The sequence below is a fragment of the Kryptolebias marmoratus genome, linkage group LG3 (genome assembly GCF_001649575.2).
Source record: "Kryptolebias marmoratus isolate JLee-2015 linkage group LG3, ASM164957v2, whole genome shotgun sequence".
Classification (NCBI taxonomy): domain Eukaryota; kingdom Metazoa; phylum Chordata; class Actinopteri; order Cyprinodontiformes; family Rivulidae; genus Kryptolebias; species Kryptolebias marmoratus.
The window spans coordinates 23,685,698-23,713,034 of NC_051432.1; the positions used below are offsets into that span (position 1 = coordinate 23,685,698).

The following is a 27,337-nucleotide window of genomic DNA, read 5'->3' on the forward strand; positions in this document are numbered from 1 at the left end:
TCAAGGGAGTTTTAAACTACTTCTCGAACTGTAACTAAATGGATGTGTAAAACCAAACGATTATTAATAAACTTGAAACATTTGTTGTTGTTTAATCAGGAGAAATGAAAACCTTTTTTTCTTCTATTGTTTCACAGAAGAGAATCTAGAAAATGCCAGTATGGGAAAATATTGTACAATACATGTATTCATCATGCATGATTGCATGTTCACGTCTTTTAATGATGATAAATCTGTATGAAGACATATTTCAATTTATTTTCAAACATGAAACTGATCTGAAACAATCTCCTTGTGATTAATAAATGCCTCTAGAATCATATTAATGGTGTGTTTCTGACTCAAAAAAAACATGCACACAATACTAGGTTTAATATATCCTTTATTTTTAATAAACAAAATTTCAGTAAAAACTCTTATGAAGTAGAGAGAAAATAATTTCCTGTCAGTAGTTTGTTCCAGCTGTCGGGCCACACAGACTCGTGAAGATTAAAAATCAGACAAATCGACTGCACAAATATGTAAAACCTAATCATCATTATTCTACTTTTACCTCAACCACATCTTTTTAAAATTTACTTTTAAAATCAAAAACACGTTTGTTAAAACTCTGGTGAGTAAACTAAAGCAGTCCAATAACTTTTAAAAGATGAGAGCAAAAACAAAAAGACAAAAACAAAGCATCTTGCTCATCTTTACCTGTCGGCTGATTACTAAACATTAGGCGCAGCCTGTGCTGTTCTTTTAAAGCCTCTTTGTTCCCTCTAACGAATTATTGCCACAAAAAGAAGTTAACCAAATCGATTTTCGGCTCTCAGCGGGACGACGACGACAGAAAGTGTAAAAACTACAGCGAAGACGAGTTGTGTTTGTTAAAAAGGCGTAAAACACAGCGGTGAGTCGGTGCATGTTGAGCCACCTCTGGCAGTGTTTGCAAATATTATTCTCTATTTTTCATTAAAAAAAAAAAAAAAAGAAGGAAAGAGGCTACATGATTATCATCACAAAATAAAAATCTCTTTGGCATAAAACATCCCACCCAGAAGCGTAAACGCAAGTTCTCACATGCACACAACTCTTAGAAGGTTTTCCAACAGAAACTTACGAGCAACGCCGCTGTCAGTTAAAAATCAGAAAAATTATTCTATATAAAACGTAAGTTGAGCCCTGTTAAGATTATGAGTCCCTTACTCGATGATAGTTGCATATATTACAGCAGGTGGAGGGCAGAGGGACGTCTCTCTACAGGTGACTAAGCTCTACTCTTCATCCCTTTGCGTCCCACGGTTCGTCCTCTGCTTCCTCCTCTGCCTCCTTTTTGTTGTCCTGCAGAAAAAAAAGAGGAAAAATCTGAATTTAAAACGTTTTTCTGTTAAAAGAATCAAGATGTTCAGCCGGCAAAGTCAACAAGTCAGGATGTTACCTGCAGAGCATAAACTGTAAAAACAAAGCACAGATAATACTACAGTAATACTTTTCTACCATAAACCACAGATAACACTACAGTAATACTTTACTACGGTAAACCACAGATAACACTACAGTAATACTTTACTACCATAAACCACAGATAACACTATAGTAATACTTTATTACCATACACAACAGATAACACTACAGTAATACTATACTACAGTAAACCACAGGTAATACTACTACCATAAACCACAGATAATACTACAGTAATACTTTATTACAGTAAACCACAGATAACACTACAGTAATACTATACTATGGCAAACTACAGGTAATACTACAGTAATACTTTACTACAGTAAACCACAGATAATACTTTACTACAGTAAACCATAGGTAATACTGTGGTAATACTACACTATGGTAAACCACAGGTAATACTGTGGTAATACTTTACTACGGTAAACCATAGGTAATACTGCGGTAATACTACACTATGGTAAACCACAGGTAATACTACAGTAAACCATAAGTAATACTCTGGTGTCACCATGTTAAAGGTAAATGGGCTGTACTTATTTAACACCTTTATTTAACCAGGCAGCTCAAAGTGCTTTACGACACATTTTACCTCATTTATTAATCCACACATTCATACTCTGCTACTAGGCTAATCTGAATAAATCCTTCTGCTGAGACTCATCAGAGCTTTAAACACCGATGGGACACATCAGAGACACTGAGGGGTTCAGAGTTTTGCTCAGAGACACTTCGACATCTGACTGCTGCCAGGAATCGAACCTCCAACTCGACTCCTCTAACCGCTGAAGACGAAGTTTTTGAGAGTTAAAGGCTAAATAATAAATAATTTGCTGATTGGCTGACCACCTACTGACCATTAATATTGTTCCGGGTACTGTCTGTCGTAGGGGATGCCTTGAAACTCCTCCGGCATCATCTGACCGTCCATGCCATCCATGGGCATTTCAGCTGGGTATCCGTAACCCGGGAAAGTAGGTTCCATCTCTGGAAACGGACACAAGAAACAAAAACAGACTGAATGAATTTACGGTGGAGGCGGAACCAACAACGAGCACAGAAAAGTTGGGAGGAAGAGGCTGGAAAAGGCTCTGAATGTTTTTAAACGCAGTTTTAAAAAAAAAAAACTGAGCTGCTGTGGGTTTTTTCTACTTCTCTGGAGTCGCTCGGCTCAGAGGAGACAGAAAATACTTAAACCATAAAAGGGAAAAAAGGAGGAAAGTGAGGGGAAGGACAGGGATTAGGAGCAAAAAATGCAAACAGAGATAAGATTAATGAAGGCATGACCTAATACGACTAACCATGATACAAGAACGCCAAGAAAAAATGAGTCTTGTTAAACTGAGCTCATTTTTTATCATCTTATTAAAGCAAATTAAATAAGAAGGAACAATAATAAACAGCTGTTTGTGATAAACCTGTGGGCTACAAGAAAAGAAGTGGTAATCGGAACAGATTTAAATCTGAATAAATTTATCACAACGATCCTAAATAATCTGCGTGTTTTGCTGCGAGCAGGAGAAGTTCTGCTCACAGCTGTAAATAAAGTCTGCTGTGGCTGCAGCCTGTGGTGGAGTGACCCGCTGCTGAGGAATGTGCTGCAGGAGCACATATCAGCTACAGTTACTCACCCTCCGCGTAGTTTGCTTCCATGACACTGTTGTGAGCCTGCAGAAAGGTCACGAGAAGGCAAAACGTCACACACGCTCAGCTCTTATACATTATTAATAGTCCTTTTAGTAACATTTGAAATTAGAAGGTCAGATAATTAAATAAAGCCCTGTTTCCTAACATCACCGGCTGCAAAAAGACGACTGAAATCAGTTGAAAAAGGTGTTTCTGGTGTGCTGTTCGGGCAGCAGGGGGCGTCAGACACTCACCGCCTCCCAGGCGCTGGGGTCGTGTTTGAACAGGGTGTGCGTGAGCTCCACGGAAACGCGCTTCTTGTAGTCGGTCGCCTTGTCCTCGGAGATGCGGAAGAGCACGGCGGCGGCGTACGTAGCTGCAGAGAGAGAGAGAGAGAGAGAGAGAGAGAGAGAGAGAGAGAGAGAGAGAGAGAGAGAGAGAGAGAGAGAGAGAGAGAGTCGGCAAACGTTCAGCGGAGCAGAAAACACAAAAAACAACAAACTGTGGGGCTTTAAAATCAGCAAGAGGTGGAACCGAATCATTGTGAGCTGGTGTCTGTTTCTCTGAGGCGTCTCGGGTCTTAATGGGATAAATAATTTGTTTTCTGAAGTCTGAAATAAATAAAAAGGAGGTGAAACTCCTGCCAACGTCAGCGTGAACAATATCTGGGTGAAAGAAGAATCAAGCCGGTCTTTATTAGGACCTTTATTTTTATCCAGCTGAGATAAATTAAAGTTGGGATCACCTCTTCTTTTGGGTTTAGATGTTTGGAGCATCTAACTGACTTAAAATAAAAATAAATCCTGCAGATAAAGAGGATTAAACCAGGGTTGAAGGCTGAAGCTTTCTGTTCGGAGTAATTTCTTTACATGCCAACGAAAACGATGACGGCGCCGTGCTCGAACAGAAGGAACTACAAGAAGCTGAAGGAATCAGCTTCGGGGACAAAAACAGGCTTCACGGTCAGTAAAACTGGAAAAACTGATCTGAAGAGCCGTCAAAAGTTACATCAGAACCAAAAAAGTGACCGTATGATGATGAAGAATCATCGTTAAAGTCTGAAATCCCAAATAAAATAACTTCAGTCTTGTTTTTGTTGGGATAAAGGAAATGTATTTTCAGTATTGATGAAGTGGGTCATCTGGACTACATTCCTTTAGCTCATGAACAAAGTTTGTATTAATCAATCTTCAAAATTTCACAGCTGATTTTATTTGAATAAATCTTGCCTTACTCTCTTATTTCAGTAGAAATGTTATGAAATTCCTGTTACGCTTAAAAAACATTTTCAGGATGGTGGTGTTCCACTTTAGTCTTAGCTGTTAGCTTAGTCTGAATTAAAACCACCATTTCTCCAAACTGAGGTTATTATAGAAGCTATCTACAACAAATAATTTGTCAATTATTTGTAACTTTTACACAAAAACCCACTTCAAAAGGGTCAAACTATCCCTGCAGGTCTAAATGTCAGATATAAAGAACAAAAGGGCTAACAAGCTTCGCATAAGCAAAAATTAGAATAATAAAATGTAAAAGATTAACAACTTTATCATCAATTTTCTGCTTATCTGAGGTCAGGTCAAAACAGATGGATGATAAAGAGTTGTTAGTTTTATTTTAATCACTTAATTAAAGTTCTGTTAAGTTTTTTTAACTTTTTGTTTATGAACCAAATACTCTGTAGCTCCACTTTAAAAAGTTCCCAGCTGCAGATCGTTAGCTTTGCAAATTAAGAACAAATGTTAGTTATTTTTATATTTAAAATGGTGAAAAAGCATCCGAAGCAGGGATTATATTGTATTTTTAAACTGTAAATAATAATTAATCCCAGAGAAACATTCAGCTGGGCTAATATTCAGTTCGAGCTCCTGGAAGCTGCGCCGACAGGAAATGGACTCTCCAGCCGTGAGGAAATGCTACGTTACAGTCAAGCTAACCGCAGCGCGTTATCTGGAAGCCTACCGATGCCCTCGTTGCTGGAGTGCAGCAGCTCCATCAGTGGTGCCGCCGCCCCCTCGGCGTCGATTTCTTCGGCTGACGGCTTGTCCAGGGCCAGCTCGCACAGGGCGCCCGCTGCCACGCGCTTCACGTTGTCCACTGGGGAGTAGAGGAGCTGCGAACAAGAGGCTGCGAGTGAGGAAAATAAAACCAGACGGGGAGGAAATTCAGCCAACCGGTCGGAGTTTCTACCTGAACGAAGAGGGGAATGGTCTGCATGTTGGCGATTTCGCCTCTGTTGATGGGATCTCTGGCCAGGATGTGTAGAGCTCCTGTGCAACCCTCCACAATCTCCTCCATCCTCACTCCATCCTGACATTAAGAGAAGAATGGTTCAGATTTTCCACACTCCCGGTCAGCGACCTCCACGTGACGCCAGCCCATCACGCACCTGGTATGTCTGCTGGTTGTTTGAGCCGTGTTTCTGGGCGTCCTGGTGGGCTTTGAGCAGCAGGTTGATCAGACGGGGAATGGCTCCCGCGTCCCTCAGAGGAGCCTGGTTTTCTGGGCACAAGGCGAGGTTACGGATCAGGCCGACCACCGCCTTCAGGGAAGGGGAGGAAAAGCACCAAAATTAAATTCATGAAACAAAAAGGAGCCGGTAAATACAACAAGAATCAAAAACAACCTCGTGATCTTCCTCATTCTGGGTCACTGACACTTTGACCTTCTGGCTTTCTGCCCCACCTGCTCTCCATCTGCTCACTCTCCTGTTTCTATTTATTTATTTATGTTCTTGGAGGTGCAGTTTCTATGTTTTGTTCCCTAAAACCAAATGATTTTAGGCACATTTTCACAAGGTTGAAAGGACGTTCTAACTCTCTTTGTGATGCAGGCGGAGGACAGAGGGGTGCAGATATCCAACCTTTTTATTGGAGATTTTCCATTAACACACATCAAACTAAAAGGTTATGTAAAGTGCATGGAGTCAACCCAATTCAAGATGGTCGCCATGACCAACTGATCTTAGAAAACAAAAACTGCTATAAATCAAATCACTTTGAATTAAGAATCAAAAGGTGGGTGTAGGGTTATGTAGTAAACACCAGAAAATGCTTCCATGTTTAAAATCATTTCCACCATCCTCCTTAAACCGTCAACCATCCATCTGCCCACCTTGACGACTGGGAAGCGATACGGCGGGTTGACCAGCTTCACGACGGCGGGGATGCCGTAGTGGTTCCTCACTGCATGCTGGGCCAGCTCGGCGTTCTGGTGGCGTGAAGTCAGATGCCGCAGGGTGCAAACCGCAGGCTCCGTCACGTCCTCCTTCTCCCCGCAGCGCAATATGGCGTGGATCAGGGACTCAACGCCGTTGCTTTGGGTGACCAGAGACTTATTGTGGGCGTTGTTGCACGTGAGGTTAGACAGGATGCCTGTGGCGCAGGTGAGCATGTTGAGGTCATCCGAGCTGAGGAGTGCCACCAGAGTCTGCAGCAGGCTCTCCATTCCCTCCTGGACAAGAAGGAGAGACAGATTTCTCATGAGTCGATCATTTGTGGACGCAAGTGGACATGAGGATGTTTCAGGAGCGAAGCTGCACCTGCTTGGTGGCGGCGTCGGACAGGTTTCTGAGTGTCCACAGGCAGTTCTGCATCAGTCGCTGGCTGGAACCGTTGAGGTGTTTGCCCAGAGCTTGCATCCCACCTGAAAGGACAGAAACATTCACCTCTCAAACTGAGCGCTTACAAAGGTCCAGCCGAGTATTAGGACCACTTAGAAGGAAAACAAAAGGTTCAAGGAGTTGTTTTTAGCTTTGAGATTAATGTTAAACTGTTATCAACTGGGAAAAAAAGTCACATTTTTATTCACAAAAAAGTGGAAATAGTTTGACATTTTTCAACATAATGCAGAGGAAGTGAAGCCTGCTGTGCTGCCGAAGACGTCTGTATTCGTTTTATTTGTTAACATTATTCTGTCTGAAGGTTATAGGTGCACTTTCACTGGGTTTAACTGCAAAATAGCAAACAGTATTTTAGCTGTTTAGGTGTGCTTCCTTCACAATAAGAGTCTCAAACGCAAACTGAGTGTTGACATCTGAATACTCCCAGAATTCCCGGCCGTCTCGTTTGCAGGATCCGTTTCACTGAAGAACAATTATGTAAACTATTTTCATAACCTTCAGATGTTTAGAAAGACTTTTTTGTTTTTGAGGTTACAACTCAGTCTGTCTGTTTAAGACTCTTATTGTGAAGGACTGAAACAAGTTCTGCGAGTTTCACTGCAGCGGGAAATCATAAACCCTTCACATAAAATATTGTAGGTTAACCTGTAGTTAGTAGTTTAGTTAGTAGAAGTGCACCCATAACCCTTTGATACAACAATAATAACAATATTAATAATAATAGCAAAAAAAAGACAGTTTGGTTCACTTCCTTTGGCTTAAATCTTGAAAGATGACTTTTTTTCTGTCAATAAAATTCCCCCCACCCCCACCGCAGAGTTACTCCGGACTCCGGTTGTAAGAGAAAAAAAAATGTTGCACCACCTGAATAACCACCCCGTACACACAGGTGTGTTCTGCCACACGCTGCATGCAGTACATACCAGCTTCGACAATGGCCGGTTTGTTGCTGGGACACACAGAGAGGACCTTGAGGACACGGCTTGTGGTCCACAGCAGCTTCTCATAGTTGTAATTCCTCATGATGTGAACGAGACCCTCGGGACCGCCGTTGGCGAGGATGATCAGCTGTTAAACACAGACTGTGTGAGTTTATGCAGCTTTTTTAAAAAAAACAAACAAACAACATATCTTTCAACCATACAGTCCCGTGACCAGCCCAGGCAGCTTAACACCTGCTAATCCCCTTCTTATTTCGTTTCTTGTAAAACGGTAAAAATAAAATAACCGCACCCATTTTATTGCTCAGCCAGCACCTGAACATGTCTGTTCCCATGCCACACCCAAAACAACAACACACGCACGCAAATCCAGGTCTCACATTACAATATTTGGCAGCTTTAATGTGCAACAGTCTTTGTGTTGCATCCAAAAGCACAAACTGTTCCCCTTACACACACACACACACCTTGCTCTCCTGGTTTCCGTAGGACAGCAGCTGCAGACAGTCCGTGGTGATGGCCAGGAACTTGGGGTTGGACTTCTTCAGCAGGGGGACCATCCTCTGGAGGCCGTCCGCCAGACGCACAGCCATCTTGGCTCCCTCCTGGTGCAGCAGCAGGTTGTGGAGGGTGGTGATGGCGTAGAAGAGCACGGTCTCCATGGGGGAGCTAAGGAAGACGAAAAGACGCGTCACCTGTCAAACCTCGCAGAGACGGCTTTAGATTTCATGACTTTTCAGATGACGTTTCGACTGTCGGTGTTCAAGAGAGCCGAGCTCAACGATGATCAGCAACCAACCAGGCGGCGTCCGTTTAAAGTACCTGAGCATACGGACGAGAGCGGGGATCCCTCCTGACTTGAAGATGGCGAGCAGACCCTCCCTGAGGTGGGACAGGTTGTGGAGGATGCTGGTTGTGGCTTTGGCCGTATCCATGTTGCTTGTGTTCTGCATGGCCCGGACCACCGCCGCCACCATCTGAGGGGACTGGGCGATGATGCGCCGCGAAGCCTCCTTTTGGGTGAGCTGGTTGACGAGCTGCGACGTCTTGCTGACCACCGCCTGTTCAGGGTCAGAGCAGAAAAACAAAAACATCAGCGAGCAGCCAGAATAGTTTTTGAACATCTAGTATAATAAATAAGAGCTCCAGGAGTTACCTCAAAGCATCCTACAAATGTTAACTGAATAATTCAACTGATGATAAACCTTTACTTAGCAGTGGATTTCAGTTATTTACACAGAAATATATAACTGCCAAATCAATAGAAAGAATGCATTTTGAATTGAACTGTTTAAATTAAAACAATGAAGCTAAAAGAATTACGAAAACTGTAGCTAAAAGCTAATGTTAGCCAAATGACAATGTACTTCAAAGCTCCAGTGGTGGTTTATAAACTGTCAGAACTGATCTGTTTTTCTCCCACTAAGGTTCTTCAAAGAGCTATCCACAACAGGTAAGATACTGATTGTTCATAATCTTTAACAGTGAACATCTGGGATGGTGATCATCAGACGGCCTTCATGCTAAGAGTGTTGGACATTATTAACAGAATCGTTCCTCTGACTCGACCCGATCTCATCTTCATCACCTGGTCTTCGTCGTTGAGCAGCTTGGTGAGCTCGGGCATGGCGCGCGTCGCCAGCTCAGCGTCGTCCTGGTAGTTGATCAGGTGGACGATGGCCTGCTTGAGCAGCTGAGACGGCTCGGCCAGCTTCTGGACGTTGGTCATCTGGGACGGATCCGTCTGGGTGGACATGATGGTGGCGTTTTCCTCCAGCGTCTCGGGAAACATGGCGGCTCTCACCCGCTGGGTTCTGGTCAACGTGAGCTGCTCGTTCAGATCTGCTAAAATCGTGTCAGAAAGGTAAATTTATACGAGTATGTCTACGTTGACGGCCACTGTCAGGTTTTGGACGTTGCTCGGACCTACCAGGATCCTCTCTTGAGTAGGTGGTGGTGGTCATGGTGTAGTGCTTGGAGGTGAAGTGCTCGTCGTCGTCTCGGATGGTGTTGGCTCCAGACTGGATGCCCGAGTCCAGGCCGTACATCGTCTGCTGCCACTCCGCCACCTTCCTCCCGCCGCCCTCCATCTCACCCACTGCCAAACGCCAAAAGGGACGAGACGTCAGACGTCAACAACCAGCAGGGCAACAGCGTTTTAAGTTTCCTTTAACCATTTTATACAAGTCCTCCAAAGAAAATAAAAGCCTTGAGCTAAACCCTTAAAATAGTTTCTCGAACTGTTTGTTTGTGTCGCTAAACCAAAGTGAAAAAAACTTAAATATTCAAGATTAGATGAGCAACATGCATTAAACATTACCCTTTATCCAAGGCTGTGTCAAAGAAAGCCTGATGGCCTTTAGAGCAGATTAGTCAGCCTTGACCTGAAGTTTAATGTGTGCAGCATCTCTGCTTTTAAAGGTGCAGATATCATTTTTATTACAGAACTGACCTTTATGTGAACGCATGAAAACAACAGCTGGGGGTTTGAAAATGATGGAAATTCTCCTTTAAAGCTGTTCACAATTAACATGTAGTCACAAAACTACATAAAAGGGTTTTTCCACATTAATTCAACTAATTTTTGGTTTTATACCCCTTTTTTATTTTGTCCTTTAAACAAAAAATAAAAAACTGGGAGGAATTCTTTCTTAAATCAGAGCCAATGCAGGACAAAGTGTATAAAATTTACAAATACCAGGAACGTTTATGGGTTTAAAAACTACTTTAAAAGGTCACAGCTCAAATAAATACAAAATTAAATGTGCAAAAACTGTTAAAATATATTTAAATCAGTCATAATAAAATCTGGTGAATAATTAATGTAAAAAAAACAGTTTGCATTAAATAAGATCATCACCATCATCATGGCATCTTCAGATTTAACCGCAAAAAAAACAACTAATGTTGTAAAAATAAATTCTATTTTTACCATCTGACTTTGTCTAAATGATTCAATAACTTCTATACATATAAAAGGATTCATTTTTAGGCTACTGTGGACATTTAAATGCACCGTAAGCCTTCATATAGCAGGTTATTTTAAGACATTTTTCAGTCATTTAATTAGCATTTTTTTCCTTTTTTATGTATTTAAACAGTATTTATACATCAAATATTGATCTAGGTTTGATTTATTTTACCATTTGTTTGACATCTTTACAGAAAATTAAGCAAAATCTGATATTTACAGTCTTAAAAGATACAAATGGCTGTTTTTTGCCAATTTAAATCACCTATGGTTTGGACGTTTCACTGAGCCTCACAAAGGATTTTTATTATAGCTTAAGAGAAAAAAGAAACCTTGAGCTAAAAACATCATTCCCACGTCACTTTATGAAGCCAGTAAAGATGCTTCACAATCCAGGTGAAGAATTTGGTCAAAATGGTTCAAATATTTAGCTTTCAATATGATAAAAGCTCACCAGTGAGCAGAGCTTAGATAATAAAAAGAAGAATAGAGAACATTCGAGATGAATACCTGACGGCTTGAAATGACGAAAGAACGAGAGCTGAACGACTTACTTTGCATCTCCATCCTCGCCTCCTGATATCACAGCAACAACGATGGAGGGAATCTGAAAACACAGAGAAAAGGAAAGAGCTGAATTCCCAGACCTCCTCGGCTCTGAAGCGCTCAGACACGTCGGACTACATGCCCGTCTTTTCATGAATTCCTGAACATTCTGGCTCGCTCCCTGCCTCCTTTGCACAAGGCTGTCATTTTCTTTTCTCGTCTGCCAAGTTGGACCCTCCTTCCCTGCAGCCAGGCACTCTGACCTGAAAACAACAACACCGAGCAGCGGCGGCGGCGGCAGCGGAGGGGGGGGGGGGGGGGAGTGAAAGGGGCGGAGAGACAGCTGCATGTCAGGAATTCTCAGAGGCGACCTTTAACCTCAGGCCCCCACCCAAACAGCCGTGGGAGCAGCCTTCTGCTGCTGCTGACGTACGGAAATCAGGAACTCGCTTGTCAGGTCTGGATTTCAGGGAGTGTGTGTGTGTGTGTGTGTGTACACAGAACGGAGAGAACACACCTCGTCATGCAAAGCTCTAAGAAAATGTCAGCGACGTGCCCGTTTCTTTTTGACATTCATCATTTTGTAAATACAAACGCAACTGAAACCAATTCTCCCTGAAGGAATGCATATCGCCCGCCGTGTTCACCAAAAACCCCCCTGATGCGATCGGTTGGAGCTCAGGGTGTGTGACGGGGAGGACTCTCAGCTGCTACCACAGCCGATTTTAGCTCAATGTTAGTAAAAATGACTGAAATGCTGCTGTTTTTGTGTTGGCCAAGGTGGCAGCCATCTTGAATCTGGGCAGCTCCAGATGTTAATCAGTTGTAGACACACACACACACACATATGATTGCCCGCCTTTCATGGCAAAGATTATTAAAAAAAAGGAGAAATCTAGAATTACAGACGACAGTATTTCTTATTAATTAGCAAAAAATAATGTGATTCATTCATTGTTGGAGTGATTATAACATGAAGAGCTGCAGCACCTCCTCACACAACTAACATTAATTATATTTTTAATGTTTTTACTCAAGTTCATATGTTCCCGCTTTTAAATAACAGATTCAAAGCACAGTTTTCTATTAAAAAAAGCAACAGTCACAAAGCCAAACGTGATGTTTTTGTAGAATCCTAACAACAGCTGCTGGACAAAGAGGTAATCTTAGATTAATTACCTTTTAAAATCAAACAACAGGAATATAACATGTGAATAAGAGTTTAACATAAGCCAGAAGAGTTTGGGTCAGTCCGTTAGAGTCTGATGTCCGGTCGGGTAAGGATCATTATCTGACCGATTTCTAGATTAAAACAGGATTCCTCCAAAACTCCTGCTCCCGTCCAGATTAGGATTGTATATTCAGATTGGGGATTAATGTTTTTAATAATCTGATACAAGCCTGGAACAGAGAGTCAATTTAAAACCAGAGATCTAAATACATTTTGCAGTTTGAATAAAAACCTGAAAATGCTGAAATGATTGATTTTATTTACGCATTTTACAGGAAAAATGTTAAAATTCAGTTTATTTCTTTCAGCTCAAACAGCAGATGTCCTTATTGCCTATATCACGAAAGGCCACATGTGTGTTAGCAAAATATCTCCTGAAGCACTGGATGGATTTTAATGAAACTCTCAGGAAGTAACTTTTGGTCTACAGTTCAATTCAAGATGGCTGCCACAGCTAAACGATCTTAGCAAACACAAAAATGGTTTTAAGTCAAGTTATTACAGAAGTTGTGGTAAAGTTGGGCGTGGTGGTAGCTGAGAGTCATCCTCAACTCACCCTGTGAGTGCTGACAGGTCCATCATGACACCGCGCAGATAAAGGCTAAATCTTCGTCACTCCTCATCATAAAAAGGTCTTACTTTACAACTCTGACATACAAGGCGGCGGGCGATATGCATTCTCTAAAAAAATGCTTCTTTTATTTAGAACAATTTCTAAAATTCCAACTTTAAATAAAAAGAATCCACAATAATATGAAATGATCAGCATCTCGACTTCGATTTGGCTGCAAAATATCCACAGAAACCTTCTTTTACAGCAGGTTGTGTAGTTTTATCCCCAGATTGTGTAACTACTGTGTTTCTTGTTGGTGCAGGTTTGCTCTACACCCTTCCTTCACATCATCTAATTACCCCGATGAAAACAAATTCCTCTTGCCGCGTTAACATAAACACTTAGATTTTTTTTTTCCCTGCCGTGCCCAAATCTTTAAATGCGCTCACCTGTCAGTAAATCTGTCAACAGGTTGTAGACACGACAAACAATGACTCCAGTCCTTCCATCAGGTTTTATTTGGAGTAATAAGATCATTCTTCACTTCCTGAAGTCAACACCGACTGTCAGAACGTGAATGTTTGCCACGTTTCTGCAGCTTCAGTGACGCTCGCCACAGAAATTCCCTTAAATCCCAAAGAAATCTGCATTTATAATTGCTGCCTGCCGCCGTTTATGATATATGACAGATTGCACAATGCGCGCTCTGTTCTGCTCGCAAATGTTTTCAGATGTTCGGCTGTTACGGACTTCTTTGTTAGGCAAATTGACGAGGCACACCGCCTGCGTGTTTCACAGGCGTTCCAGCTGCACTGGAGCTACGACGCTTCGGCTACGACAAGGAGAGCTGTCATCCTCGGAGGCTTTTTCTTTGACATCTGGTTTTATGCATTCAGAGCAGGAAGACAACGTTTCGTCTTTACAAGCAACAAAACAAGTTCAGGCAGAAAGAAAAGATCTGCTGGCTGCACGGACATAAACGGAGCTACAAAACTAGAAAAAACTAGAAAAAAAAAAAAAACTAACGCTAAGAGCTGAACCACTGCTGGAATTTGCTGAATAAGAAGACAAAAACATGCAGGAATCAAAGAAATTCATGCATTTCAATGAGGAAAATATTTGTGAATCAAGTTAAATATTTTGAAAAAGTATAAAAGTTACAAAAACCAAAAAGTTGGAGAATAAAAAAGAATGTTAATGCTGATCAGCTCCACACAATGTTCTTTTTAGCCGCACAGAAAGTTAAATAAAGGAGACCGAGGATGTTTGAACATTATATCAGATTATGTTTACATCAATAAATCCATTTTGCATAAAGATGTTTCACTCCTCTCCCATCCTCTAACGTTAAAGTGAGAGTTAAAACTGGTTTGTTCAGTTCAGTTTCTGCAGGGAAGTTTGGGATTCGTTTAAAATGGAAAATGAACCCAGATATGTCAACATCGATCTTCATTTCTGTCTTCTTTTGTCGGACAATAAACTCAAAACTTGCACTCAAACACCCCCCCCCCCTCCCCTATCAAACTATTAATTAAACCTGATATTCCTGGGAGGTTTCGACATGTTTGTCTCTGTTTACTTTCACAGAGAAGGAGAAGGAGAAGAAGAAGTTGCTGGGTGAGTTTGAGCTGCAGAGACATGAAGTCCTGCGGGCCGGGGCCTCCGGAGGACTGTCTGTACTCGCAGCTACATGCTGCCTGACGTGACGCACTGACTCATCGGACCGCTGACAACTCTGCTTACAGTCGCTCTTCATTTTCACCTCTCCGTGCGGGAAGGTGCGGCTTCTTGTTAACACGCGAGCACTCAGCCGGGCAGCGCTGCTTCGGCTTTTATTTGCTGTTAAAAAAAAACGAGCCCACGGTGGGATGCTGTCCACTCTCCACGCAGACCGATCCTGCTCGGTGTGTAAATCAGGGGCAGTGTTCGTGCAGCCTTTGTTTTCCTGGGCGAGGCAGCGGGTTCAGTCAACTGTTGCAATGCTGCAACACGCCCTGCCTGCTGCCTTGGCAACATCCAGACTCTGTTTTGTGATGTTTACTGATAAGTGTTGTTCCCTCAACGGCTTACTTCTTTTCCCCCTCCCCCTAACAAAATCATAAAAGGGAGAAATAATCATCTAAGATTAAAATTCTGATTATATAAACCAAAGTTAAATTAAAAACCAAGTTAAACTTTAACTAAAACCCATCTTTCTGCACGTTTTGACGAGTTTTAAGTCTTATCAGCTGCTTCCTGCTGTTCTGTACTCCACGCTGGACTTTGCCCTCTCCTGGTTAATAAGTGGTGCCTTCTTTCACTCTCACCGGACCCCTTTCTGTTGTCGACACCACCGTTCTTCCACCCACACACCAGCAGCAACCCAGGGGCCGTCGTTGGGGTGAAACCCGCATTTCACACCCGGCCCCTCCCACCTCCCTGTTAAGCAACAGCCTCTGGATGACTTCAGGAGGCTTCTTCCCAAAAAAAAAACAAAAAACCCCAGCCTCCACAGTAAAACCAGGAATGTGTGTCAGCGAGCGAGCGTGTTGCGACAGAAAGGCAGATGTGGAAACGCTCCAGCTCTCGCTGCTGAAATGCTGGCGTCACATTCCACGGCAGCGTCGTACATTCGGCCCGAGAACGGCGAAGCTTGGAAAACAGTTCTCTGACTCATCTGTGAATTCATGACTGCTGAAACTATGAGACCACGACCGCAGTGACAAAAGGATGAGTAAGTAATGAGAACAAAGAGTCCCCCCACCTCCTCCTCCTCCTCCTCCACAGGCCTGGCGAACAGGGAGTGCCTCCCCTGCAACGACAGGTTTTTGATCAGGGTGTGGCTGAGTGGAGGCCGGTACACCTGAGGGGGAATCTAACATCTTAACTCTCCCCACGTAATTAATATGCTTTTGGGAGCTGCGAACCGAGAGCAGTAATGAGAAACATTCCAGCGGGGTTTTTGACTTTGCAGGCCTAAGCTGTTCCCTGCATCACAGCAGGAATAAATCAGGTCAGGGAAAAGGCCCCGGGGCCCCGAGATGAACTCTGGTTACCAAACACTCGCCACCAACTGCGTGCCGATTTCTCTGCTCGGGCTTATGCTTGTTTGGCAGCCTGAACGCTGGAGACATTAAGGAGCAGCAGCTCAGGGGAGGAATGCAGATCGCCCACCGTCATGTAGAGAAATCAGGGAGTTTTAGCCACTGAAAATAAAGTCATCAGTGATCTCATGGAAAGTTGTTTGGCGTGCGTGTTGGGGATGACTCTCAGCTACAAACACACCAAATTTCAGCCCCGTGTAGCTTTTTTTATGTAGGATAAGGTCGATTCGCTTAAATTGGGCCGACTCCAAAAGTTAGTCACAGATCCGATAATTACTTTGGTTAATGAGATATTTTGCTAACAGCACAGACAGAGGAAAAACATTGTCGCTCCTCCATCTCCAGAGGCAGGCGGTAAAGAATGAAATGTTTCTTCCACTTTTCTTTTGTTTAAACACCTGTTTGAGAACATTAGGCCAGCACAAATTAGAAGAGAAGAAGTTCGGAGAAATATGTTTGTTTGTCTTCCTGCCAAACGTTACGGGAGGAAGCGGATCTCTTTCTGTCTCAGCGAGCGGGCCGGCAGCCAGATTGGCTCAGAGCTCCGAGCTCAGAGCTCAGCATGAAGACTGAAGGTTCAAAATAAAGCAACACCGCAGACAAGTCCACGGAAACTCCCTCCTGGCTTGATTATTACTACACTGAAGCACAGCAGCAGCAGTAATTCCATATAAAAAGAACTGCAACATGTCACCTTAAAGCTGCCGTTTCGCAGATGTTCCAGCAGGGAGGCAGATACGGTTGAAACTGAACCACATCTGGAATAGAAGTAAATTCTAACAGACCTGCAGGTCTTCTGTTTGGGCTGACAAGAAAGTAAAGCAGATTATTTCAGCGCACATCTGTAAAGCTTCTTGCACCATCTGGGTCGACGAACTAAACGACATACAGCTCCCCCCACCCCCCGTCCTGTCCCATAAATGCCCCCCCGACTGGCAACCCACACTTCTCTTATTATCCTCCGTTTCCCACAGGACTTTGACTCACTTCCTGCGCTCACTCCGTCCAATCCCCTGGTCGCTCTCGGCCCGTCGAGCCAGCTGAGGCCCCCCGCGTCTTCTCCCTCCGCACTCGGAGGTCCAGCTGTGGAGACGAGACGAAGCTCAACGCGTCCACTAACCCTTCGGGTCGCCCCCGACTCGCGCAGCAGGACTCGTCCCGTGAAAGCATCTGGGGCAAAGCGGCTCGCCGGCGGCTATAAATCAATAAGTGAGGATGAGAATCTGTATTCAGCTAATGGAGTTATTGTGGTGACAGGAAGTGGCGGTCAGTGTTTTATCTGACTCACTGAGGCTGTTAGACGGGAAGTTTACTTTCTTCCGTACATTTCTTACAATCAAACTCCTTCCTCTACTTTGGGGCTATTTTAATCTTTCAAATTCTTTAAAACATTCAGTTTCATCAACAATAAAGCGCCACGACTTTTATCATGTGTAACTTTTATTCTTTTTGAATAATTTAAATTCTTTTGCAAAAATTGGCCCCACAGAAATGCATTTGGGTCTCTTCAATCCCTTCAAAACATTCTTCAAAATCAACTTCAGAACATTTCCTTCATTTGTCTTTTCATGCCCCTTTTAGCTTTTTGCTAATCTGCTAATTTTAGCTTTCAGCAACCAATCTGCTACATTTAGCTTTTAGCTACTGTTTTTTTTTATTTTAGCATGTAGCGACTGTTTTGTAAATTTTAGCTTTTAACAAGTATTTTGCCAATTTTAGCTTTGAACTACGATTTTTCTATATTTAGTTTTTAGCTACGGTTTTGCTAAGTGAAGGTTTTAGCTGTGATTTTGTTAATTTTAGCTGTTTTGCTATTTTTAGCATTTTAATACGGTTTTGCCATTTTTAGCTTCTAGCTACAGTTCTGGTGAGTGAAGCTTTAAGCTAAACTAAAATATTGCCTGATTTAGGTTTTAGATATGATTTTGCTGATTTTGTTTATTTTATCTTTTAGCTACTGTTTTGTAAGTTTTAGCTTTTAGCTACTGTTTTGCCTATTTTAGCTCCGAACTACAATTTTGCTATTTAGTTTTTAGCTATGGTTTCGGTAATTTAACCTTTTAGCTGTGATTTTGTTAATTTTAGCTTTTAGCTACTGCCTTGCTAATTCTCTTAAACAAAACTCATCAAACTAATTTGTCTCTTTTTGCAGGAAACTCTGTGGTAAAGCTGCGAGCATTCCCAGCTGACAGAGAGTAATTTCACTGAGTCGGAGAAGACGGACGGCTCCTAAACGCTTTGAATTAAAGAGAAAAAATTAACTGACGGGGAAGAACGCAGCTCTGAAAGCCACTTTTTGTAAAACTGTTCCATCTGAGTGATAAAAGCAGCAGCAGCGTCACCATTAAGTTACCGGTGTTTACCGTCGTGACGTGCAAACTGAATTTATCTGAGCGTGGCCGACAGAGCACGGCTCCGGCTGAACCACCGCAAAAAAAAAAAAAAAAAAAAGAACCAAAACAGCAGCAGCAGAATGGCCGAGGGCCCTTGTTCTGTCAGTTGTTTCACTGCCGCCACTTTAACGAGTCGAATTAGGCCAGTGGATGTGCTGAAAACTGGAGAGTAGCTGTTTATTCCCTCCGGGATCTCGCTGCGAACCGAAGGAAACGTGACTCGCTCTGGGAGGAGGCGCCCGAGCGCCGACCAGAGTCGCGTTACACACGACCGATGGAGGAGGAGGCGGACGAGCCAACAGCACAGCGCTCCAGGAGCAATAAAGGCTCGTCTGGGCGGCCCGGGAGGAAACAAAGTTCACTGAACAGTTCTGTTCACAGACTCAGGGGTCAGTTAGCTGTGGCGGCCATCTTGAACTGGATCAGCTGTAGATTAGTTTCAGCTACGACTGCACCAAATATCACATCGATATCTGTAAAAGTCATTGGCTTGTTGTTGTTTTCTTATGTCACTTGGTTGTAGCGGCCATCTTGAATCGTGTTGACTTTAAAGTTAATGAGTTGTAAACAGCTAATGATTATATAAGGCAGCGGATGTGCCGTTCGGTGGATGGTTGGGAGGACGAGGATGAGCGGAGCCTCTGACAGCACAGAGAGCGGCTCTGTCACTTTGTTTGGGACCGGGAGGAGAAGAGTGGCGGCTTTGTCCCGCAGTGAAAGGAAACCGCTCGAGTGTCCCCGCTGGGTCCAAGCAGAAAGGACCGAAGCACATCAAGATGGCCCAATGTGCTCACGGGCCCAAAACCAGAACCCGATGCCTCGTCTGACAGGCCCGGCGCTGAGCCGCTTCTTCAGCTGCCACGGCTCGGCTCTGCATCGGCGGGCACCTGAGCGCCGAGGAGACGTGACAGGTGATTAATTTTTCAGGGAGATTAGAGAGACGAGGGAGCGGGACGGCGAAACTGAGGAGACCCGAAGGATTAGTCCATCTGGGAAGTTTGAGTTAACGGTTTGTGCTGCAGGTGAACTACAAAAACCTGAATGACTCACTCTGACATCACTTGTTCCGGCGAAAGGCAGGGCAGCCATGTTTTTTTTTTTTTTTTTAATGTGTGTTTGTTTGTAATATTTGCAAAATATCTCATTAATCACCCATTCTAATGAAACTCTCAGAAAGTAATCGTTGGGTAAAAATCTACAACTGCTAAAGTTTTGGACTCAAATCGACTCAAGATGGCCGACCTTAGAAAACACAAACATGGCCACAATTTTACAGACATACAGCTGAGACTTGGTGCGGTGGTAACCAAGCGAAGCCTCCAATAAATACTTTGCGTGCAACACGATGCACAATATCTTCGCTTAAAAGCTTGGCGTTAACCTTGTTTGTCTGTTAGCAAAATATCTCGAGAACCACTGGATGGATTTTCATGAACACATACTCCGACTACCGATCACACAAGACAGACTAAGCGTTATGCTATTTTCAAGTTTTAATTCTAGCCTAAACTCTGGCCTGAAAGGCGGCAGGCGATATGCATTCCTTCAAGGAATTTAATTTCATGCAACGCTGCTGTCAGGCGAAAACCTCAAAAAATCCCAACTCTGACTGAACAAAGAAGAAATATAAGAATAATGGCAGTGACTCACTAAAAACCGCCCATGCATTTCTTTTTTTCAGACCCTATTTGGTGTTTGGTTAAAAATCCCTCGCATGCAGGAAGGTTGCACAACTTTCCCAAAAAACGAGCTCACGAAATCCTTCAAAAGCAGGGAGCAAAGACAACGAAACGACGCTTATCATTTCAGTCTTTAAAGACAAACCAAAAAAAAGCAGAACTCCCTTTGAGTCTCCAGCCGTTCACAGACCTTATCTACCAAGTCGATCTTCCCGCTGCTTTGCTTTCTGTTTCAGCCACACCCTTACAATACCTCGGAGAAGTGTAATTAAAAGTAAAAGGGAGGGAGCGAAGGAAAACAGACACCACAGGACTCGGTACAACTCTGCCAAATCATGCAACTGTGAAAACTTTCCCTTCGGAGTCACCATTCACTCCCTTCAAGCCCGTACAACGAAAAGAATTATCAATGTTAATGAGTTCAAAGGCTGCTTCCAGCAGGCTGCTTCCAGCAGGCTGTTGCAGCGACGTGTGGGAGTTTCAGTCAGCTTTAATAAGAGCTGGATTAAAATGACCAACATGGTGAATGTTCAAAAGGCTTTTAAAGTGCCGGTGGCGAGGAGAAACAACCATTAGGCCTTTGACATTTTCAGTAAAAGACCTTTCCCTGCACTTGTTTGATCCAATCGAGAAAACCACTGAAGGTAAATAATTAACTTTATAGACTTTCTGGGCAGAGCTCAGCTGGATGTTGCCAGCGATACTTGATTAGCATTTTACCACAGCTCATTGCTCAAAGCGTCAGACTCCATGTTTTGTTAGTAACAGCAGAAAAATCTCACATGAATGGATTTTTATTTTGGTCAGTGCTTCTAGTTATCGTATAAAATTACACTCAAAAAGCTTTTTAACCCTTCTGATAATCTGGAAACATCCTCTTCCTCTGCTGTCCTCAGTTTTATCGTTACAGATTAAAGCCAAAACCGTCGAATTTTAAGAAAAATAAGAATCTGATTTCTTGCTGGTTTGATGTGATAATAAATAATCAAACTGTCTAACAGCTGCAGTTTGTATAAAAATACTTTGGGTTTCCTCTGAAAGGTAACTGTGGAGATTTTGATGCTGTCCCATAGTATCAGTATCTTACCTGCTGCAGATCTCGCTGAACAACCTCAGTTTTAGGGATGGGCAATTTAAGCAAAAATTTAGATTTCTCCATTTTCATGAGTCTAATGAATCAGCGTGGAGGGGAAGCTGAGCTCACCAGTAAAAAATTGTTTCCACTTCTCGATCCTTTCAAAATAAACTACAAGCCCAACCTGCAGCACATCCTTTCCAGCCAAGTCCCTCTGTCCTGGCAGTCGATACGAGTCCTTCTCTCCCTCCTTAGCGTCCAGCCTCTTGTCCAACTCATCATACGCCTCCTGGTTTGCGTTTGCTACCTCCCTCTTTGCCCTACGTTGGATCTCCTTTTATTCCTCTTCAGTCCTCTCACTGTCCTGTTTCTTCCTGGTGAACAGGTTTCCTTATCTTCTCTCTGTCCAGATGACACACCAAGTACCTCCCTACCTGTCTCTAATCGCTTGCATGTCTTACAGGTCACACTGTGTTCCTTCCTCTTTTGGAAACAGGTGTTGACTGCAGCCGTTTCCATCCGCTACCATCTGTCCTTCCTGGTTCCTTCCCCGGACACCGAACCTCCTCATCTCCTCCGTTTCCTTCCCCAACGTGTCCATTCAGCCCTGCTCCGATCACCACTCTCCCCTCCTCCCTGTCTTTATGATCCTTTCAAAATAAACTACAATGTCAGGAAGACGCTTGGACCCCCCCTTTCCTTTTTATCTTTTCAGGAGGGGGGTTAGGAGGCAGGCTGTGTTGAAAAAAAAGCCTGACTGGAAAAGAATCGTTAAGAACCTGGCTCATCACGACCAGGCGCTGGTGTAAACAAACGACAAACCACGACAAAGCATTAACTCTTTAAGTTTACTCATTTTAACTAGACAGTTCAAGTGGGGCCAAGACTAACTCTTACATCCCGTCAGTTTCACATTAGATGGTTCCTCCAGCAGAAAAGTAGAGTAGTTCCTGCTTGAAGTGCCCCGCTCCACACAGGAAGTCCCACATCTAGCTGCTGCTGCTGCTATTTGTGCTTCCAAAGAACCACGATAACAGGGGCGTAAAGGTTTGTCGTGCCCTCGCATGATTTGTTGTGAAAACTTTGAGACAGGAGTTGTTTCTCAACAACAGTCCTGCACTTTGGTCTTGGCTCCGCTTCAGCTCGCCATTAGCTTGTCAATCCGGCAGAATTAAACCGAGTCTATTTCAGGAGCTATCTATAACAGGTAAGACATTAATTATTCATAAACTTTCCATAGAAACTCACTCAAAAGGGTCCGAACTATCACTTTGACCACGCAGAAACAACTTTTTTTGTGCTCCTTTCTTGACAGGAACACAGAAAAGCAAAGAAAAATGATAATATTCAGACAGAGTTTGGTCAGGGTCTGTAAGCGAGCTACGGAAAGCTCTCCGTCAGGCGTCAGTGGTCACAGACAGAAACGGGGCGAGAAATTAAATCCAGGGGGTGAAAACATCAACCGAGAGGTCAAGATATGTGTCATTCACTAATCTCCTTTAAAAATGTGTGCCCATTTACACACTAAAGGATCTCCCGGCCTCTTAATGTAGGACACTAACAGGGAATTAGGTGGAGAGGAGGGGGCGGGGATTAGCGATGTGCCACCATGACTGTGGCTGCGAAATCTACTGTAAGTAACCCTCATGGCCACCCTGCTCCCCGAGGGCAGACAGGAACAGCTTTCCAACCCCGCCGCTGTCCGCTGCTGGACTCCGCGCCGGATTGGCAGAAAACATCCCGTCCGACTCGGGCCGCCGCACATCCGACAACCTCAGCTGGGAGAGCTCGTCAGAAACACAGCTGGACACATCGGGGTCTGTGGCACCGACCCGGAGGGGCTTTCCGACACATCAGACCCAAGCGGACTCGTATACATGACAATAAAAGGCCCAGTGCTCCTTGAAGGAATGCATATCGCCCGCCACCTTTCCCATCCGAGATAAAAATGACATCATCTTACGTTGAGAAATGATGGAGCTGGAGCCATTTTGGTCAAATATTGGAAATAAATTGTTCGAGATCTGCTGGCGCTCAGAGCATGTTTGGTGAATGACTCTCAGCTACTCCCAGATCAGTTTTCCTCAATATCTGTGAAGCTGTGGCAGCCATTTTTAATCAGGTTGAGTCTAAAAATTAATCAGCTTTAGATGGGACATCCATCTGGGAGTTTCAAACCTTCATCATGAGATATTTTGCTAACAAATGCACACACCCACATAAAGATATTTGAAAAACAATGACAGTGGAAAACACTGCAAGCGAGCATAAAATAAGTATATTTCAGAGCTGGTTTGGACGAACGGAGGGCCTCAGCTGGGAGAAAACAGAACGGTTTGAGTTTCTATCGACGCCGGGAACACATGGAGACATCACCGCCGACATCGGCAGCGCCGCGGGAACGGACTGAGGAAATAAATCAACATGGAGGTAAATTAAAGAGGTTTCCTCGCAAACCGCTGAACGCTTACCACGGCAACATGAGCTCTGGGCTTAAGAAGGGCCGAACAGCTGGTTCATAAGGAACCCAAACCTGTCTGTTTGCACAAGTTGATGAAAATTTCAGAGACCCCCCCCCCAAGGTGCTTACATCAAATACTGCTGCATATCGCCCGCCGCCATTCAGAGTTTTAGACGGAGATAGTCTTATGTTGAGAAATGATGGAGCTGTAGGCTTTTTTTGTCAAAAACGGAAAGATCAATCTGCACGATCTTGCACTCAGAGTACGAGCTGTGAACGACTCTCGGCTACTACCACATCAAATTTTGGATCAGTATCTGTAAATTTCACAGAGTTTTAGCCATTTTTGTGTTGGCTGATGTTGCTCAGCTGCGGCTTGAGCTTTATTGGTTAAAAAGTTAAATGTACGTCCGGTGGTTACGTTCTCAAAGTTTCATTAAAATCAGTCCAGTGGTTTGTGAGATTTCTTCTCTAACAGACAAACAACATTAACCCACCAAAGCCAGGGTTAGAATTTGAAGCAAAGATCTTGTGCAATCAGCTGAGCTTCAAGCCCGTGTTACAGATGACTCTCAGCTACGACCACGCCTAATTTTAGCTGAACGTCTGCAAAACTGAGCGAGCTGCAGTCGGTTGGCTGTGGCGGCCATCTTTAATCAGCTTGACTCCAAAAAAGGTAATCAGATGTAGATGTGCAGCCAGTGATCATTACCTGAAAGTTTCATAAAAATACCACCAGTGGTTCAGGAGATATTTTGCTGACAGACAAGATAACACACACACAGATAAGAAGGTAAATAAAAAAGAACACACACACACACCCACACACACAAACAGGAACAGTATTTTTAAGGACACTTCTCGGACATAAATTGGAAGTAGAGAAAGTTGATTCCTTTCTAATCAAAATTAAAAATAAAAAAGTGTTTTAATGTTTATCTAGCAGCTCCTGCTCTACAAACCCAGACTGCAGGCTCAAACTGTGTGTTTTACAGAGACTCAGGCTTTTGTTTTCTCCACATTACAAACACTAAATGTATTCTTTTGTGAACTAATGTAACTCATCTGTATTCCCTGAGCCTCCCCTCCAACTGTCTGCAGCCTTTCATCAACCTCCCACTTTGGAAACCTCAAACAATCAGTTCATTTGACAGAAACCCCAGCTGAAAACCACGGTGTTGGTGCATTAAAACCTAAAAGAAACACGACATAAAACACGTAGCCCGTGTAGTTTTATAAATAAACATACAGAAAAGCCCTTTTGTTTGCTTCAATCTTCCTCATTTCTCCGCCCTGCTTTCCTTCACCTGCCGCTTCCATTCTCGGACAATAAAAGCCAAAGAGTTTCACCAACAAACGAAGGACCCAGAAACAGATTTCTGGTCATTTCCTCAGCTAAAAACAACTTGTGGTGTTTGAGTTATGAGACATAATCTGTGGTCGTGATCTGAATAAACTCCGCCGCAGTTTTTGATGCGGAAATGAGCTGATTTTTTTTTCCCAGATACAAAACCTTACAGACCTTAACAAATAAAGCCACTCCACAAGAACACAACCTGTTCTGCTATAGAAAGCAGAAAACGACCCAAAAGCAACAAATGAAGGAGAAGAAACGCGTCTTTTGGTTAAAACACCCCAATCAGACGTTTAGGGGCAGTAAAAACCAGTCGGAACAGGTACACTCGGCCGAGCTTACCTCTCAGAAATCACACACACAAAAAAAAGCTCCTCGGATATTCCCAGCTCGGCGGTTTTCCTTCTGTTTTCTCCCCACCTTTCTCCTCTCTGAGCCCCCAACAGACGCAGCTGGTCGGCGGCGGAACCTCCTCCGAACAAAACCCGAAAGGAGCGTCACCTCCGCGCAGGCCCCGCCCCTTCCAGCCTGACCCCACCCGCGCCTCCTCCAGGTTTATTATCAGGAACAGGAACGGCTTTTACTTCTTCTTTTTCTTATTTTTTATATATAACAGATTATTACCACTCAAAGCGCACTTTTTAAACCATACAGTTTTACGCCAAAACGCGTCTGGAGCGCACAGAAAACGTCTCATTGGTTTTTATTTTTATTTTTATTTTTTTACGGTGAAATGCGCCACAGCGCGGCTCCACAGAGCCAACAATGGCAGCTGTCACGTGTTCCGTCCACCTGCGTGACGTTGCACCAGAACCACACCTTGATTTGAACGAAACCAGACAACAGGATGAGTCACAAAATGAGACGTTTACGGACAAACAGATACCACGCGTGTTTGACAAGATGTCTATTTTAGGTCAACATTGAAAGTGAAGACTGGAAAAAAAGGGAAGACATGTACAGAGTGAACTGAAGCAGCTTAATAACAGGCTTCTGCAGAACTGCATGACAACAGAGGAGCTAATTGGTTCATCTGAATCAGGAAACAGTTTTTTTTCTCGTTAATAACAAATGTGTAAGAAGCAGCTTTATGTCATTAAATCAGCTGATATGAGCCAGCTGTCACCTCAGATCTACAGAGTCTTGGCCCCCAGCCCCTGTTAGGATGTTTGCAGATGAAATAATGCTTCTTGTTTCCTCTCTGCTGCTTACTTTTAACAAAGTTATCAGTTTTCTCTGTAAGCATACCTACCGGTGGTCATAATATTATGGCAAATATTCTTGGTTTTGGACCTCTTTGTTCGAACAACAGTCAATTATCTGCAGAGTCAGGTGTGGAATCAAAAATAGAGTTTGTGGAAAAGTTTGGTAAACTGCAATAAGACTGGTGTCTGTGTGCAGCGGGGGTCGTTCTCAGCTTTCTGCTCCTGAAACAGTTGTTGACGAGTCGACGGATCAGAAATGTGAGAAAAAAGGCCAATTTTCCATCATAGCGTCGTGGGTTTGAAGTGTTTGCAACCAAATAACCAGCGAGCCGCGCAGCCATGTTTTGCTCAACTTTTGTTTTTGTTTTTTTTTAAATTACAACTTGTTTCATTGTTCTTGGCCGTGTGCCCTGACAGCTGCTGCCAACATTTCTGATTTAATGTACCAGAGAACATTTCTAAAATGAAGGCAGACAGACTTTGAAAAAAATTTTTTTTTTATCTTCAGCATTGTTAGACCTGGTGATTCAGGGCTGTAGCCTCAGAAGTGGTCATCAAGGTTTTATCTCACTGAGTTGCAGCTAGTTGGAAAATAGTTTCATGAGGGAGACTGTAGAGGAGTGGTGTCCAATCCCGGTCCTGGAAGGCTGATATCCTGCGGGTTTTAGGTGTTTCTCTGTTGTGACACGCCTGATTTAAATGACTGAGTGATTATCAGGCTTCTCTAGAACTGGAAGACAAAAGATGAGTTAACTGGTATTTTTGAATCATGAAACAGTTCTTCTCAAAACCATTAAATGTGTAAGAACCGGCTTCAGTCGAGTGAGTCAGATTTAGTTTGGGTGTCAAACTGCGACTTTAGCCCTCTAGAACTACAGAAACTAAACTGAGATGGGTTTGAGATGTCTGAGACTATTTTGAGAGAAACTTTTTGAACATTTTCAACTTCAAGCGATGAAACTGCGAGCCTCTGCGACTCAAGGGATGAAAACCCAGATAAATGTTTCGAGACATTTTAGAGACTCCCTGGCGAATGCTGTTTCACCACCGGAAGTTATTCTCCTGACAAGTTTATAAGCTGCTGTACATCTGGTTCAATATTATTTGTCCAGCTCAGAGTACATGAGCCTTCTGATTAAAGG

The 27,337-nt window shown here is 43.3% G+C and overlaps 1 protein-coding gene and 1 long non-coding RNA gene across 3 annotated transcripts; one reads left to right on the forward strand and one right to left on the reverse strand.

Annotated features, from left to right (window-relative positions):
• Positions 1–365: 365 nt before the first annotated feature.
• jupa (junction plakoglobin a) lies at positions 366–25,482 on the reverse strand. 2 transcript variants are annotated; one of them, XM_017416957.3, is made up of 16 exons: positions 25,333–25,482; positions 11,170–11,222; positions 9,575–9,742; positions 9,233–9,486; positions 8,467–8,705; positions 8,112–8,313; positions 7,627–7,771; positions 6,623–6,726; positions 6,196–6,534; positions 5,471–5,623; positions 5,272–5,391; positions 5,044–5,194; positions 3,336–3,457; positions 3,087–3,123; positions 2,313–2,442; positions 366–1,326 (listed from the first exon to the last, which is right to left on the reverse strand). In XM_017416957.3, the coding sequence occupies exons 2-15, from the start codon at positions 11,180–11,182 to the stop codon at positions 2,315–2,317; spliced, it is 2,175 nt and encodes a 724-aa protein (XP_017272446.1). In that variant the 5' UTR covers positions 11,183–11,222; positions 25,333–25,482; the 3' UTR covers positions 366–1,326; positions 2,313–2,314. The 2 variants fall into 2 exon arrangements, with proteins under 2 accessions (XP_017272446.1, XP_017272442.1); XM_017416953.3 differs by having other exon boundaries at positions 9,233–9,489.
• LOC119616929 lies at positions 8,705–9,394 on the forward strand. The gene is made up of 2 exons (XR_005233020.1): positions 8,705–9,097; positions 9,194–9,394. It is a non-coding gene; the product is annotated as an uncharacterized LOC119616929 (long non-coding RNA).
• Positions 25,483–27,337: the final 1,855 nt, after the last annotated feature.

What these genes read in the sequence shown, in the direction of transcription:
- jupa (XM_017416953.3), bottom strand. An exon ending in CCATTCCCCTCTTCGTTCAG is followed by an intron (nt 5,195 to 5,271) that starts GTAGAAACTCCG and finishes TCTTGTTCGCAG; the next exon opens with CTCCTCTACTCCCCAGTGGA. An exon ending in ACCCCAGCGCCTGGGAGGCG is followed by an intron (nt 3,124 to 3,335) that starts GTGAGTGTCTGA and finishes ACCTTTCTGCAG; the next exon opens with GCTCACAACAGTGTCATGGA.